The 17,237-nt window shown below is 41.9% G+C and overlaps 1 protein-coding gene across 2 annotated transcripts in view; it reads right to left on the reverse strand.

The window, feature by feature from the left end:
- Positions 1-8,623: 8,623 nt before the first annotated feature.
- The window catches only part of ACAN (aggrecan), a 113,343-nt gene continuing 104,729 nt past the window's right edge, over positions 8,624-17,237 (reverse strand). For both annotated transcript variants that reach the window (XM_088452657.1, XM_088452656.1), the window contains 2 exons: positions 11,883-12,065; positions 8,624-10,510 (listed from right to left, as the gene is read on the reverse strand). In XM_088452657.1, coding sequence (XP_088308783.1) covers positions 10,425-10,510; positions 11,883-12,065 — 269 coding nt within the window. In that variant the 3' untranslated portion in view covers positions 8,624-10,424. The remainder of the gene's footprint in view (positions 10,511-11,882; positions 12,066-17,237) is intronic.

Here is a 17,237-nt window from a genome sequence, read left to right on the forward strand (position 1 = left end):
GGACAGGAAAAAAAAAAAAAATTCCTCCCCGCCCTGATTCAGAGCTTGCGCTCGCAAATAGCGAGAGCCTCTGAATCAGGAACATTGTCCCCAACATGAAAAAAAACATACACACATTGGGTCTCATTCAGACCCGGTCGCAAGCACCGATGTGCTCGCAACCGGGTCGATAGTTAGCCCTGCGCTCGCGCAAGCCCCGTAGCTAGAGAGAAACTCTCTAGCTCAAGAGCTCTCTACAAAAGGGGCGGCTGTCGATGTTGATCGACTGATTTGTAGGCGGGCCGGGGCCTGGGGGGTGGTTTCCAAAACAGAGGCGTTCCCTAAGGAATGCCTACCGTTTTGTGGGCGGCCGCACTGACATCATCAGTGATGTCAGTGGGGAGTTTCCGGCTCTTTCAGAGCAGGAAGCTCCCTGGGGCTTGCGGCTGCTGAGACCCAGCCTTAGGGTCTCGTCGCTAGCCCCGATGGTCGCGATGGTGTTCACCATTGCGACCATCAACCTGGTCAGTTGTTAAGCTGTGGGTGGTAACCCACAGCTTACCTAATGACCAGGAGGCTGCACTTCAAAAATGAAGCGCCCGCCCTCATTCAGAACGAGCGCTCGCTTCTTGCGAGCGCCTCTGAATGAGGGCCATTGTCCCCAACATGAAAAAAAAACACACACAATGGCCTCCACAGAGAAAAAAACACACACATTGGCCTCCACAGAGAAAAAAACTCACACATTGGCCTCCACAGGAAGGAAACACACACATTGACAGGAAGAAAACTCACACATTGGCCTCCACAGGAAAAAAAATAACACACTGGCTCCCACTAAAAAAAAACACATTTACCCCTGAGAGAACAAAAAACCAAACACATTGTCCCCCATAGGGAAAAAAACACACACACACACACACACACATTGTCCCCGACAGGAAAAAAAAGAAACACAAGAGCTCCCACAGGAAAAGAATAAAACATTAATTACCCTCACCCTCAGCCGTGGGTGGCACCTGTAGCAGCTGCAGCTTCAGTGTCTGCGGGACAGGTCTGCTGGATGATAGGGTGAGAAAGTCTGAGGGGCAGGTCTGGTTGTTGACAGGGTGAGAGAGTCTGCGGGGACATCCTGGTAATATAGCGAATGCGGTTGGTGAAATTCACCGCCGGATGCGGCTGATTATGAGAGCTGCATGAAGACCTGCCAGTGCTGGTGCTACCAGGCTGAACAGCAGGTAATGTCTTGTGCTGTTGTAGGGTGCTGAGGGTCAGACAGAGCCAAATAAAGGGTTGACAAAAGGGACAAGTGCCCCAGGCCCCCCTCTCTCAGGGGGCCCTACATTTTTTAATCACAGCAGCAGTGCCAAGCAGGAACTGCACTGTGATCTAGAGAATAGAGAGGTGGAGTCCAAGGAGGGGGCAGGGCTATATGGCACTGTGCCAGCAGCAGCATGGGAGAAAAGCAGACTTAGGTCCCAGAGTGATGAGGACTATCCAGCAGCCAGCCTATAAGGTAAGAAGGACTCAGGGAGGGGGCACTGTCTGTCTGTATGTATGTGTATAAATGTGTGACTATGTATGTATGTATGCAGGGTTGAACTGGGGCTGCTGAGCAAAAAAGGCGTGGCCTCGCCTTAAAAAGGGCATGGTATTATCTCACAGGAGGGTGCCACGAGTCACGGAGGCATGGCCTCACGGCCCCCTCCCTTGGGAGGCAGAGCTGCTCGGCCAGAGTTTGACACCGGACCGGCCCATCTGGCCATTCACCCTTCTGGCATTTGCCAGAAGTGCCCGATGGGCAGTCCGGCCCTTTATATATGTATGAGTGCTACTATGTATGTGTGTGTCTGTATGTGTGTGACTTTGTATGTGTACTATATGTGTGACTGTATATATGTGTATAGGTGTGTGAATGTGTGCGTCTATGTACGTGTCATTGTATATATGTTTGAGTATTCTGTAGGTGTGTGACTTTATGTATGTGTATAACTGTGTGACAGTATGCGTATAGGTGTAAGACTGCATGTATGTGTGTATGTGACTGTATGTATTTGTGACTGTATGCATATGTGTGGGCTGCAGTGTCGCATAGGGAGAAAAGGTAGGGAGGGAATGCTCTTGTGTGTGAGGCAGGGCGCCATGCCCCCTTTTCATATACATGTCGAAGGCTTGCACACAAGAAACCAATCCCCACGTCCCAAGTGTTGCTCTTTAGGGCCTCCAAGTCCAAGTATACTAGGGGTCTGATTCAGACTCGCTCGCTAGATGCAGCCGCTCGCTCCCTGCGTATGGAAATTCATCTAAGTGACGTCAAGGCAGGCGCTCGCACGACAAGGCATAAGCACGCCCACTATGTCTTGGCGAGCGATCAGTTTGTGTTTACAGATGCCCACCAGCCTGTCTTTATCCGCCCACTAGAGTACGTCATCTCCAGGAAGTTTCTACAACCATCGGTACATCGGCTTCCATCGAATCTGACTGCAGCGCTTGCGGTTGACCGTACCCTACCGCACGCACTGCGAGCAGTTCAGTGTAAAATTCAAGCAGGTGACGTGTACTATGACGATGTCTGTTAACTATGCACGCCCTAGAAATGGCGTTGAAACATTTTGGCACGCCTGCGTCCGCAACTCCACTCCCCCATTACTACAGCTCTGCCCCAGTTACCACTCACAAACGGCCTCTCCTGTAACTCATTCCACTGGGCTGTCTTTGCAAGGCGAGCGAGCACATCCCGATCGCTCGTACTAGTTTGCGCACGTGCACTGCAAAATATATGCAAGCGCACATTAGCGAACATCACCAGCAACGAGCGAGCGCTTGCTAGCAAGCAGGTCTGAATCAGGTCCTAAGTACACAAAGCCTTAATCCAGCTCCAGGAGCAGCGCCTGCAGTGCAGAGCAGGGGAATCACGCTATCCCACCTTTATCGCCCCATCCACTTCTCTTGTGAGCTGCCCATCATCCCAGAAGCTGTGAGAACTTTCCCTAATTCAGGATTATTCCATAAATTCCATGAGAGTGGGCAACTATGACGTTAGCCAAAAAATGCCTCATTCCAGACATATCATTTGCAACAAGTGCACACTGGTGAGCAAACCAAGCATAACAATAGATACAGGCTCACTGCAAAATCCATACAATTGTTTATACAGGCAACAATACGCATTTATTCCTGTGCATACAATGTCTGCATTCAACTCTGCATCGGCCCATTGTCTTTACCACTATTTATTTTTTCTCTGGTGGAGAAATATCAGGATATAGGACAATTAAAATTTGAACATTAGCTAAAAGGCTTACTTCTGTCAACATACTGTAAACTACTATTGCTGAAAAACAACACAACATGGCTTCCTGGTCTGCACATAGCCCTAATACAGCTGTTTGTCTGAATACACAATATATGCATGGTTTTTTTCTTACTTAATCTTTTATGCAATGCTTTGCGCTTTGCAAAATTGATATGATATGGAAATATACTCACTTGGATACATAAGGATAGGCACTTTCACAATCACACCATTCTCTAGTTGCCAGCTACCCATCATGTTTAGGAGGTTGCCCGCAGCGGGATTCTGACTGGTGTCGGGATTCCGGTGCCGGCATCCTGACAGCCGGGATTAACAATACATCCCATTTATAGGGACAGCATCAGACGCTAAAGATTTGTTATTGTAAGGTTATGCCTCCAACCAGGGGTTAAAGTGGGCCGGAATGTGGCGGAACCGAGTTCCGTCAGTTCCATTTGGAGACGGAACCAGTTCCGCCTCCTCCAGCCCATCTAACCCAGGATGTCAGCCCGGAGCACTACCAGGCACCCACTGAGATTTTGTTACCATCAGGTGCCCGGCTCCTTCCCCAAATCGGAAGCCGGAGGCTGGAGTTCACTGCTGAGCACCGGCTTCCGGCTCCCACAGTGGGCACTATAGAAGAGACGTTATGACCTCATGACGTCTCTCCCATAGTTCCGAGGAGCGGACGGCCAGATGAACGGCAGCAGATGCAGGAGCGGGGCTTAAGGTAAATATTGTGTTTTTTTGTGTAAGGGGCACTATTAATGGGGCACTACTATAAGGGGCATTACTGCTGGGGACACTACTAATGGGGGCGTTACCACTGGAGGCATTACTACTGGGGGCACTATACTACAGGGGGAATTATTACTGTGGGCACTACTAATGGGGGCATAACCACTGGGGGAACTACTACAGGGGGCATAACCACTGGGGGTACTACTACAGGGGGCATAACCACTGGGGGCACTACTACTTGGGGCACTACTACAGGGGGCATTACTAATGGGGCATTACCACTGGGGGCACTACTACTGGGGAGCACTACTACTGGGAGCATTGCATAGGGGGCACTACATAAGGGGCACCATTCCTGGGGGCACTGCATGAGGAGCACTATTACTGGGGCACTACAACTACAGTGAACATTGCATAAGGGGCACTACTACTGTGGGCATTATGTGTAATGGGCACTACCACTGTGGGCATTGTATAAGGGGCACTACTACTGTGGGCATTATGTGTAATGGGCACTACTGCTGTGGGCATTATGTGTAATGGGCACTACCGCTGTGGGCATTGTATAAGGGGCACTACTACTGTGGGCATTATGTGTATTAGAGGCACTACTACTGTGGGCATTGTGTATAAGGGGCACTAAAGTGAGCAGTGTTAAAGGGGCACTACTGTGTGTCATAAGATGAATAAGGGAAACTACTATGTGGTGTAACGTGATTCAGGGGCACTATGGCCCTGATTCAGAGCCGCTCGCTGCCGCTGCCCGCTCACTGGGATTGTGGGCATTTTTTTTTCTGTTCTCCGGCCGCTCGCAAAGCTGTGGGAGACCACCCACAGCTGGTGCAAGCGGCCAGGAGACCATCGCGATAATCGCAACCATCGGCTTTGCGACAAGACCCTACGGTAGGGTCTAGGCTGCCGCAAGGCCGAGTGGTCCCCCTGCTCTAATAGAGCAGGAAGTCCACTATTGACATCAGTAGTGATGTCAGTAAGACCTCCCTACAAACGCCAGGCGTTCCTAAGGGAATGCCTGCCTTTGTCCAGCCACCTCCCCTACCCACCCACAAAACGGCGCAAGCTGTCACTCACCATCGACAGCCGCCCCGTCTTGTTGCGAGCCCCGTAGCGACTGAACTTCAGTCGCTCGGCAGGGCTCGCGCACGCCGGACGCAGCGCATGCTCATTGAATAAACATTGGGCCGCTTGCGAGGAGCTCTTAATTACGGCCAATGTGCGGTTCAATGTGAATAAGATTGTGCTACTGTGTGGCGTAATTGAAATTGGAGAAACTACTGTGTGACACACCCCTTTCTTTTTGAGACCACGTGCCTTTTTTGAGACCACACTCCTTTTTGCAGCGTGTGCCTACGCGTGCGCAGTCCCTTTCTTAAATAAGCACCGGGGTGGGGGGGGGGTGAGTTCCACCACCTATCTAGAACCACTTTAAACACTGCCTCCAACAATTACTATACTTTGTAATATTGATCAAACTTCAAACCACAATTTTCACTACTGTGTATATTTGATGACCATTCAACCTATTTCTATTATCACTCTCATTATTCTGTATGTTTATAAATTATTAGTAATTGAAGGAATTGATTACATGAAATTATTTGAATTCAATGTAGAGCAGCCAGTAGCCTGGAAATTAGGATGTTGAAAAATGTGACACGTGGGCTTATGGAGAGATGGATTTACAGGTTATTTTGTGTAGAGTATGCAGTGTTGTAGACACACAAAACATGATGTATGCTTACGTTTGATTGCAAGCCTACACATCTTACATTTTCAGCTCTTTAAGCTTATAGGCGGTGGAATAGGGAAGGGGCACGTGTCGGACAAGAACAGCTAGGGCGTGTTGACATAATTGTGGCACCATCAGAGGTGTTAGCAGCCACAGGTATGCCAGTCAGGAGGTGTTCTGTTAATTAAAAGAAAAATGGCATAAATAAGTGATAGCCCACAGCCCACAATTTTCCTAGTTGAAAATTTATAAAAAAAACTAAATAAAAATTCCATGAATGCACCTAAAACTTAATATTCTATTTTTCGTGTTAGGCCAATAAATTTAATTTTGGGTCAGAGTTAATAACAGCATAAAGTGTGAAGTTAAATTATTTTTACTTTGGCCATCCCGTGCTCCATTGGAGCCCCTGAAGCCTCCACAGGTCAAACACTGATCTTCTGTCTTCTTAAAATGGGTCGTTTTAAACACTAAAAGATGTTTTCAAGTGGGAATGGGAAGTTCACACGGGAGATGTATAACAACAACACTTGGTGTTCCAACAAGTGTTCCACCAGACCTGTGGAACATTCAGAGAATCCACTAGAAGCGCAGTAACAGTTAGCTTAACTCAGTGAATGCCACATTCAAATAATTCATAATAATGGCTAGAAATTACATTTGATATTGCACAAGCAATATGTTGCATGCCAGTGCAAATGCCACCAATAATGGTCAGTAAGTAGTAAATAATAAATACTCTAGTTAAGGAACATCAATGTATAAAATAGCAGTAAAATTACACCAACATATAATATGCCAGCAACCTTTATTATTAGAATGTAATATGCCTGTAAAATTCCACCATCCAGATATAGTATGCCAGTGATAATGCCCAGCAAGATATAATAATCAGAATACTATCATTGAGAGTGATGTGATGGTACTCACCAAGAAGTACTGTGTGGTAATAATGCCCAGTGGATATATTGCATCCACAGCAATGCATGATAATGCTCAGCAAGATGCAATATGCACAGTTATATTGCCCATTATGATGTTATATGCCAGTAATAATGCCAGACAGGATTTAACACACCAGAAATAATACCGATTAGGACGTAATATTCTCGAAATTATGCCTAGTAAAACTTAGTATGCCAGTAATATTACCCAGTAAACTATAATATGCCAGTAATAATGGCTAGTAAATTGTAGTCTGATAGTTGCACTGTTCAGCTGTGTACTGCTAGAAATAATAAATCCCAGCAGCATGTAATAATAATAACCAGTTATAATGCCCAGTAGACAGTATTATACCAGTAGTTACAGTATGTGAATGATAACTTCCTAATGCAGCATTTATGCCTAGTAAAGAGTAGGGAACTCTGAGCAATGTGACATAGAAATAACGGCCCCATTATTGCCACCACCACCACCTCTTCCTTATATGCCCTACAGTGTTCTTAGCCCATCAACACTTCCTTCTCTTTCTCTCTGCTGGTGTTCAATGTCAAATATCCCATGGCATTATGGTACCTGACCACAGCTCCCAATTGTCCACAACGCTGATCAAATACAAGCCAGAGGCATGCAGCACATGTCATCTGAACAAAGAAGACTAAGCACTCCCAAGAAAGACCAGGATCGGCAACTGTGGCTTAGTTGTATCCAAGGTGCGACTATTTCAGCTGGTTACTCTAGCTGTAACTGGCCTAAGGCCAATCTATGGCAACTAAAACTATGGTGAATTGACCCTAAAAATAAGAGGACTTGCCAGGTTAAGGATGCTAAGGCAGTCTTGAAAGCTGGGCAGCAACCTAGCAATAGATATACTTTTTGCAGTAACCACAGCACTCTGGTCAATTCATTCACACTTATCCCCATACTACAATTACTGCAGATTACAATGGCCTGTTCCCATGCTTGAACCTTTATGGGAAAGGAAAAAGTATCCAAGGCTACTGTTCCCATCAGTAATATATTTGTAACTAAAACAAAATATCAAACTCCCATTATATTTGTTGGCTCAGTTCTTTATTTCATAGGTCTTTCATGGTACAGAGTACAGTGCAAATATTTTTCCTTTTTATACCTAAACGACAGTTTTATTATTATCTGTGCTGGTTAAATAGTCCTGATGTAAAATAGTTGGTTACCCAGACATATCCATTGGCTTTCAGTGTAAGAATCTCATTGAATTTTATGGTATATTTATAAAAGATAGCAATTCTTTTCTTTAAATTCATATCTCTCCAATACTAAGAAGATCATTTAAAAATTTGGTTTCTCATATTTCTGCTGTGTTATGGATGGAAATGACCATTTCTGCGTAACTATCAACTTATGAACATAATAGTAGCTACCTACCACGTTTTGTGATAGTGAGAGCCCGAACTCACATGATGAATGTGTCTGTAATCTCCAGCACAAAGCTACATAGATTATAAATAACTTTTATACAATATCTATTTATTTATTCAACAGAAGGCAGCTGAAAAATGTAAAACAATAATTTGCTAATCAAATTATTACCAAATGAGGAAATTAATTAAAAAGTTGCTTTTAAAAATTTCTTACACATGTCTCTGTAAATGTTGAACATGAAAAGATTTCTTTATGTCTCGTGTGGCTCCAAAAGCTTAATCTGGCTGATCAGAATTCAAATTTAGAATATTTTTGAGAAACAAACACCCTTCCTCCTATGGCCGTAAAAGGACAAGTAGCACCTTTAGCTGGGAATCACTTGGGCATGGTGAAAACAGTAGACCTCTGTACCAGATTTCGTACCTCATTCATCAGTATACACACAGTACTCACACACTTTTTGGCTGGCACCAAATATACACACACCAGTCAAAAATATATCACTGCAAATCCAGTAAAATAAAATACAACAGGTTTTGCATTTTATTATACACATTTCACAATGTTTTTTTTTCTGATGTTAAAACATTTACTCTGTCTTCTCTTTATGCACATGTTTTATAAAATATTTGTTTTGCTTTTTACAAAAAAATATAGAAAATGTTGGACACGACATTACACACAGAGGCTCCTCCAGAAATCTAGGAGAGTATTGCAACTTCATTTAAATAAAAAATAGCACAAATTAGTACTCCAATTGTTTTTTTTTTTTTTAATAACATTATTATTAATTTTTCTTTACATATAAATAGGTGCACGGAAACGTCATGCACTGCACGGTCCCCGGAGAGCAGATGGGAGAAATTAAAGCAAAATGTCTCAGTCCTGTTATATGGGGGAGGCAATAAGGTTCTATCTAAGAGACACAGGTGCAGCTGGAAATGCAGGGGAAGCAGAGTGATGGTGGATTGTTTTATGCTTACAGAAAACCTGTCCACATTTAAATAATAGTCCTGACCCTGTCTGGGCTTTAGCCATTGAAAGCCCAACTGCAGATTTAATTCTGTTAAATTGGAAAAAATAACAAAAACATTGGTTTCATTTATGCTGTAGATTACAGTATCTCTTTTTCAAGGCTATGGATAATTTATCAGACACAGAAAACATGTCTGCCAAGCGTTGCTGCAATCATAAATCCACAGGGTGTCCCAGTGGTCCAATAGATTTACACAGAGCAGGGCTTCCAAGGCCTTATCCAACATTACCATTATCTTGCTGGCTTGCAAAAATAAGAGTACATAGCTAAGAATCATTAAACAGTTGAAGACCATCGATGATGGATTGCAGAAGGGATGACTCACACTTGCATTGACTTGTCCAAATGACACTTCTATATGTTTTAAGAAAACATAAGAAACGTCAATGTTTTTCAGAGTGGGATCAGTAATTTAATTTAAAAAAAAAGACAATATATTAAATCCGATATGATGCTTTTTACTTAAGACTAGTTAGGTGCATTGTTACTTGCGTGCAGTATTAATATACATGTGTGCAAATATTCCAGAGCATACTAAAACATATGAAGTGAGAATTTTTTTTGGATGAGCAGCGTAAGGCCATAGATCAACATGAGTGTACAATCCATGGCAGAACATCTGTGACAGTTGAGTAAGGTCTTATCCTAAGAACAACCTCGTGGATCTTACAGATCAACACTCATACAAAAGTTTTCTCAACAGTAACTTTTGGGTGATTAGTATGCTGGGAGAGGACTATACATTGTAGTGCGTGTAGAAATTATTATATGCAAAATAAAAAGCACATATGTGGACAGTCTCTCTACTCAATCTCTCACCCACCCCTTTGTCCTCTCACATTTGAGATACATTCATTAATTGTTCACAATTTTTTTTTTCAATTCAAGGTCCTTGATGTGCAATGTGTTTGTAATCTTTACTATATTTATATATTTTAATTAAGTTCGGCCAGCCTGGAGTTTAAATAATAAAAATATCACATAATTGTCACACTATAATTAATAAAACAATGGAAAAAAATAGTCTTTATGGCTTCACGCAGCCTTTCTATTTCTGATCAACTCTCTTCCAGCCTCCATTAAGAAAGGCACAACATGATCCCTGACAAAGGCACTTTGACCATTAGAAAAAATGCTGAAACCTAATTTGCTTTGGTGCTTTTTTTTATATATACAGCCTGGGTTTTTTCTTCAATATAAACTCCTTACATGACAAAACAAAATGAAATTGACATTGTTAATATAAATGTTCTTTACAATAATGTTTTGGTCTTTTGTGTTTATTTTTCTTGGGCCGATTTCTGTGCATTTCTGCCAGTGGATTTCGATCGACGTCTGGAGCTTCTCTTGTGTCTGTAAGTGGAAGCTGTGGGGAATTAATTGCAGAGAAAAAGCAAACAGAAAAAAAGACTTATGAATAAGGTGTTATTTTTTTTCATTTGCAGAATTATTATTTCTCATTCTAGAATTAGCCACTGATAACCATTATTAAAGATGAATTCTCAACAATTTATTTCTAATTTGCTTGAAATGAAATGTAATTGAGCTTAATTTCTCTTAAAAAATTGATTTCTTCTACATATATAAAGGATAATAAATAATAATTATTATTATTACTACCAAAATATTTTTTTCTTCTTTATTATTATTATTATTATTATTATTATCATCACTATTATTATGTAATTTGCGTTATTTGAAGTAGATGCTTGATATAGCCTGCAGTACTTACTTAGAGAAGAGTGACATATTCAAAAACTGCTCTGCAAAATTGGCTGCAAAATTTCAAATATTTCCTTGGTGGGATTCAGCCTTATGTATTTCCAGCCTAACCACATCGCACAGGAAAATAAATTGACCCATGGTGTCACATGTCTATTTATAGGCTAATTCTGTATGAAGTACAAATGGATTACGGATTGGCATTCCGTGGAATGAAGAAGTGAATGTGGAACTCATTGTATTGTTAATTGACTTCTTCTACTACAAGACTTGGTTTTGCTCTTCTGTATTTCTACTTGCTGTATCCTTGGGTGCTTAGTACAGTATAAATTGCAGCAATGATCAAGTATCTGGTGATTAGTTGGTGATAATTTCAATAATTATAGGGGAAATTAAGTTGTTTATAAACTGAATGCAGGCTCACACTGGTAAGAAATAATTTTTTAATTTCTATATAATAACAGAAACTTAGATGACTCTCTCTGATAGTAGAGCATGCCCATTGGTGTTTTAATGCCAGTAAAAAGTCACATGAAATGCCTTTCTACAAGTGTTATAAATCTTTGTAGGCATTCCTGATGCATTTATCTATGGGGATTGTACAAAAGAGAACAAGATGTGGAAAATGGGAATACAATACAAAGCTAGTACAAATTACAAATGGGTATGTTAGTACTAGAAATAATTGCTTTTCGCATCATGCCCATTCAAATGTGTTTTCTTCCGTTAAAGACACCGGTAAAACACAGGTAAAATATATGCAGGTATGAGTCCCAACTAATTAGCTTTTCTTCTTACCATGCTAATGATTGATATACTGTAACATGTAAAAGTTTCTCAAAATAAAAAGTAATTGTGTAAATTTTATGATTATGTTATCATAGATACACATATTCACATGTATTGTGCTTGTGTTTTATTTGTGAACATATAATTATACCGTAAAACAGACAGACAGTAAGACAGAATTACATAGATTTAAATAAAAATGCACTCTATCATTAAAAAATACTTACTGTCTATGCATTGTATTCTTGGCTCTTCCCACTGCCCAGTTGGTAGGCACCGAATTATAGGAACATGGCGCTGTAGGAAGCCTTGGTTACATTGGTATCGAACTAATGAGCTAATTTCATATCGGTCTTTCTTCCTTCCTAATGTATATGCATTTTCAACCACTGGAGGGTCACTACAAGCCACTAGAGGGGAAAAAATAAGTATCCAAACGTAATCATCAGAGATAGAAGGATTGCGTTACATGTAATGAACATAGACTGTTATTGTTAGTGAACACCACAGTCTTCGCATACTCCTGACACTTTCCAGACACCTTAATATTTACCATGCATACAATCGTAATGCCTATATTGTATCCTGCACATCTAAACCATAGCAGAACAATAAAGGAGATATCTAGCAGTGACATAAAGGTCTACAAGTGCCTATAGCTTTATAGTCTCAATAACTGCTGAGACAAATCCTGTTTCACCAACAAGTGTTGTGACCAATAAAAATGAATGTAAGAAATTACCGTTTCTTGATCTCTCCACACAGCATCAATGAATAATTATGTAGCAAATACTATCTAAGTTATGTGACAACATCTACAAATACATAAAGTCTCTCTGTCTTTGTTTCATATTACATATGTGTTAGTGATTATAATAAAATTTAAGGCCTTTGCCATGACACAGAAATTCTCAGCCCATAGGTACTTTGTGTGTGCTTGCTGGGTATGGTGACATGACAGTAAATAGTAAAACATACATTGCACACATAGGGCCTGATTCAGAATTGTAGCTAATCCGATTTTTATGCAATTAGAGCGATTTTCTGCAACTGCGCATGCGTCAAGGTACTTCACCAAAGTCACACACTGCATGTCACATTTTGCGTCTCGATGCTGCATATGTGTACTCAGTTCAGACTGCTGCAATGGGTCTGGTGGGCGTCTTAGTACAAGTGTCCTGGCCGCTGCTGCATTAGCATAACTTTGCATATTGCAGCATTAGCGCACAACTCAGAGTCAGGCCCATAATAAAGGTGTCCATTCATGTGTTTCAAAGTGCTGTATTAGTAACACAGACAGTGGTCCAGTAGTACCGTAATAATGGGCCACATACAATATTGTGCCTCTAAAGCTGCTCCTGCCTCTTATTGATGTGAAGCAAGAATCATTAACGCCAGAGTGGAGGTGAGAAAACTCCCCGTCTGGTGATCCCTGCAAGTCCTGTAACGCATCAGCTAGTGCTGATGAGCTACGTCCTTTATCCTGGCTGGCCCATGTGAACTTCATTCCCAGAAGGGCGGCATAAGTGCGAGGATACGCTGGACTAGGTACCTATACTGATAGGTAATCCTGCCTATATATGAAAGAGCAATAACTTGCAAAAGTGATCTTATCGTTTTTAATAAGAGCTGTATGGCGAGAGCGACTTCGGTATATGAATGCAGAGAGCGTAGGGAAAGTGCTTTTCTCTGTGGTAACTGCTTTAATACATGTGGATCTTCAATATAACCGTTAAAATACACTGATTCTAGTGCATTTAACACTTACCACCAAATAATACATCGCCCCCAATAACTGTTATCTTCTAACTGTTATTTTACAGAGGGCACTAATGCAGGCTTGTATTAATAAATGGGCAAAATTAGATTTTTCGTATAAGAGCAGAAGGCCCATCATTAGGTCCATACAGCCATTTAAAGACAAAATATTTGTTTATATACAGTGTCAGTGGTATTTATATAAATAAACAAAATATATATTTACCCTCCAGATACCTGCCTTCAGCAGCTTTAGTTTTAGCAGAGAAATACTGGGATTACTATAGTGTGAAGTTGGCTAAATACCACCTGTGGTGTCCAGGCACCCTGTTTGTGGTGGCAGTAGTAAGACATACCGACTTTGCTGCACCTTCCTCCAGGAGGCGGCAACTAGGTTGGCAGAGAGGGAGCATGGCGGTCGGGGAAGTGGAGGCTGCAGGGGGCGTGACGGCAGATTCGTGTCATGGTGGCCCCGTCCTCCACCATACAGTGCAGAGAAAACTGGCATTGTATAGCGGGGGGACGGGGCTATGATGACGCAGGGCTCCGTAAGTGGGGGTGTGTGTGTGAGCGGGTGGGCCGGAAGCACCACCCAATTTTCGGGAGCAGGTGATTTATACTGACTGTTCTTCTGTATAGTAGCCGATGTATATTTAAGCCAGGACAGAGGGTGAAGAGAGGAACCCAGCAAAAAATGTGCTTAAGATAGACAGCTAAAGTCAATGATCTTCTGCAGGGAGTGGGTTGATACAGGCCCTGGAGGTGAGCCATACATGGGATTGCCATGTCACCTCCAAACCAAGGCCCTGCTCTGCTCTTTAAACTGTTATAGCTGTATTTTCTGAACATTTTGTATACTTTTCTTTACTTTCAGTTAGTTGCAGGTACCACTCCCATGTTGCAAAGGATTGGAAGTCTACAAATTTGATATTATCCCAGGACATACTCTGCACATATAACTGCCTTATTTAATCCTAATGAGCAAAAAAAATTCAGTGACAATGGACAAACAAAAATCAAAAAAGTTGAAAGCTTAATCCAATGAAAACTCAAGGGCTTGTATTAAGAAGCTGCTGCTCAGTACAGCTCTGCACAATTGATTTCTAATAATTAGATTTTACAGTGCTAATTTAATTTCCAGGTTCCTCAGCACAAAGGTAACAGTGTTCAAAAGTGGTCATTTTCAAAACCAGATCGATCACCCAAATGTCCACTTTTATGATGAAGCTCTGCCAACTTACTTTCTCTCTCTCTCTATAGGGTCTATTCATGATGTTAATTATCGGACCCCGATAATTAGCATTCTATCTCGCTGCGGACGCTGGAGCAATTCATCATTGCTCAGGCGCAGAGACAGATGATCCGAAATTCAGCTGTCCCCGCGAGTGGCTTCACTGCTCCTTACGGAGCAGTGAATCTTTTCACTGGTTCTTCCAGAGCAGTGATGCTAGTGCGCATGCAGGTTACGCATGTGCACAAGAGCCCCAATATCTGGCAGAAGGAGCCGGACAGGGGTGGATGGATCCGAAATGATCCCTCTTCGCAACCCGGGACCTACGGGTTGTGAGCTCGGGGCGGGAGCACTTGCCATCTGAAGATGGCGAATGCTCCCGCACTCAAGCTCCGAAAATAGTGTAATTTCGGAGCTTGATGAATTCTGTCCCCATACTAGTGTATGGGGACATCGGGCCATTCCACAAGAGCAAGGTAAGCACGAGATATCTGTGAAAACTTAATTTCTACAATTGCAGGTGAAAATGTGTATTGATTATGAATAGACCCCTAAATCAATCTATCTATCTATCTATCTATCTATCTATCTATCTATCTATCTATCTATCTATCTATCTATCTATCTATCTATCTATCTATCGATCATAACTACAGTACTTATAATAAAATTAGATTTTCTGTCCATTTCATTTAGGTGAATAGTAAGTAAATCATATTCTATAAATATTTTTTTTTCTCATAAAAATGAAGCATTTTCCAGATGCCGCTTAAGGCAGTAAAGGGTGGCTATGACATAAACTACCAGTAACTGTAGCTTGGTATACATCCCATGAATTTGGCCTGGCTGTTGCTAAGCTCGTCAGCTCTTAACCACCTTATTTGGGCCATACATGTAAAATAAAATCGCCAATTCTCAGGCTGTCACTGAATTACAGTGCACTATAAATGATAGCAACCTTAATTAAATTTTTTTGTAAATAACTATTCAATGTCTGCTTATTATCTTTCCCAAGATGTAGTGGCTGGCATATTTATTAAATGTGCCTGGGCTTCGCTGAATCTTGGGTGCTTAGCAACAATATTGAAGAGGATTTTCCTTGAACAAAACAAGTGGTTTCTTTTGAAAATGGCACAAGACTGTTCTCTTTCTCACAGGTAGTAAAACAAAGCAAATGAAGGGAAATTGCCAAAAGAAATCACTACTGCATTATAGCAGAAGTTAGGTTTAGCTGTATATCAGACAGTATTTCTTTTAATGTCCCTTAAATGCTGTTTTCCTGACTCCTACAACAATCTGCATAAAAACAATAAAATGAAAAGAATTTGTACGCATTGTTTTTCATGGCCTTACTTTATACTAGCCTACCCTCCTGGAATGGCCATGAGGCTCCCAAAAATTGGGTGAACAAATCTCCCGGGTCTTGGGTGACCCGGCCATGGTTGCCCATTTCCCCAGTGAAGTGGGTGGCACAGACGGGCCAATGACGCAATTCGCATTGAATCATGTCATCTTGGCTCCACTCCCAGCTCCTCAATGTGGTAATTTCAGCATTGCATAGTGGAGGACGGGGCTACAGTGACACAATCACACCATCATGCCCTCAATCCCACCCACCTCCTGCATTTCCATTTCCACAATTAGTACTATCATTGCCCTTGATTTGTAAGGTGACACAGTGATCCACACAGTGCCAGACATAGGGGATAGAGGGCATACATAAAACAGGGACATATAAGGTAGACAAAATAAATGCAGATATGAGATAGAGTAGGGAGGGCCCTGCTCATGAGAGAGTGCACATTCTTTCTAATAGGAAAAGAAGAGGGCACAGCTGGAATAAGAGAAGTGAGTGTTTCTCAGAGGGGAATATAGGATAGCTGTAAGGGGGCATTAGTGTAGGTAGTATGTACGAAAGTTGGGTTACCGTAAGCTGTAATTATGAGATCTGTTTTCAGAGAACATTTTGAGATTTTGACGCTGTGGGAGAGTCTGATCGGGTGTGCTAGGGAATTCCATAAGGGGGTAGCAGCACAGCAGAAGTCTTGTAGGTGGCATAGAGAGAATTGAAAGATTTATAGTAAACATCTCAGGGAATGATGCTGTATTTTATTCATGCAGCAGAGACTTCTTTGTTACTTACTGTATATTGCTATTCAGTGCACACAAGTTGGAGTGAAGCATAATGCACTTACCACTAAATTAACTCCAAAAGCAGTGTTATTTCCCATCCTGCTTATGGCCTGAAATAGCTCTTCAATCCTTTTTGGTTATGTCTTTTTTTTTTGCATATTAGAGAGATATCTATCTTTAAAATGTGGAATTCCCTGTGTTATAGTTATGCACCCAGGAGGGTGTTTCTCCAATAGGTCCAACCACTAATACCTTAATATTGCTGCCAATTACTGATATCAGGGCTGCCAGGAGATCTATTGGTCCCAGTACTAAGGGGGGACGGGGCATGGTCAATCAACAAATTGAATAAAGGTGCCCTCTCTACATGCAGTGCCACCTGCTGAAGAGGGCGTAGTCACACAGTCTCCAGAGGGTGGTTGCACCAACTTGGCAGCCCCCTCTGCACTCCTTCCTAATG

The sequence above is a fragment of the Taudactylus pleione genome, unplaced genomic scaffold (genome assembly GCF_031769625.1).
Source record: "Taudactylus pleione unplaced genomic scaffold, aTauple2 ptg000556l, whole genome shotgun sequence".
In the NCBI taxonomy this organism is placed as follows: domain Eukaryota; kingdom Metazoa; phylum Chordata; class Amphibia; order Anura; family Myobatrachidae; genus Taudactylus; species Taudactylus pleione.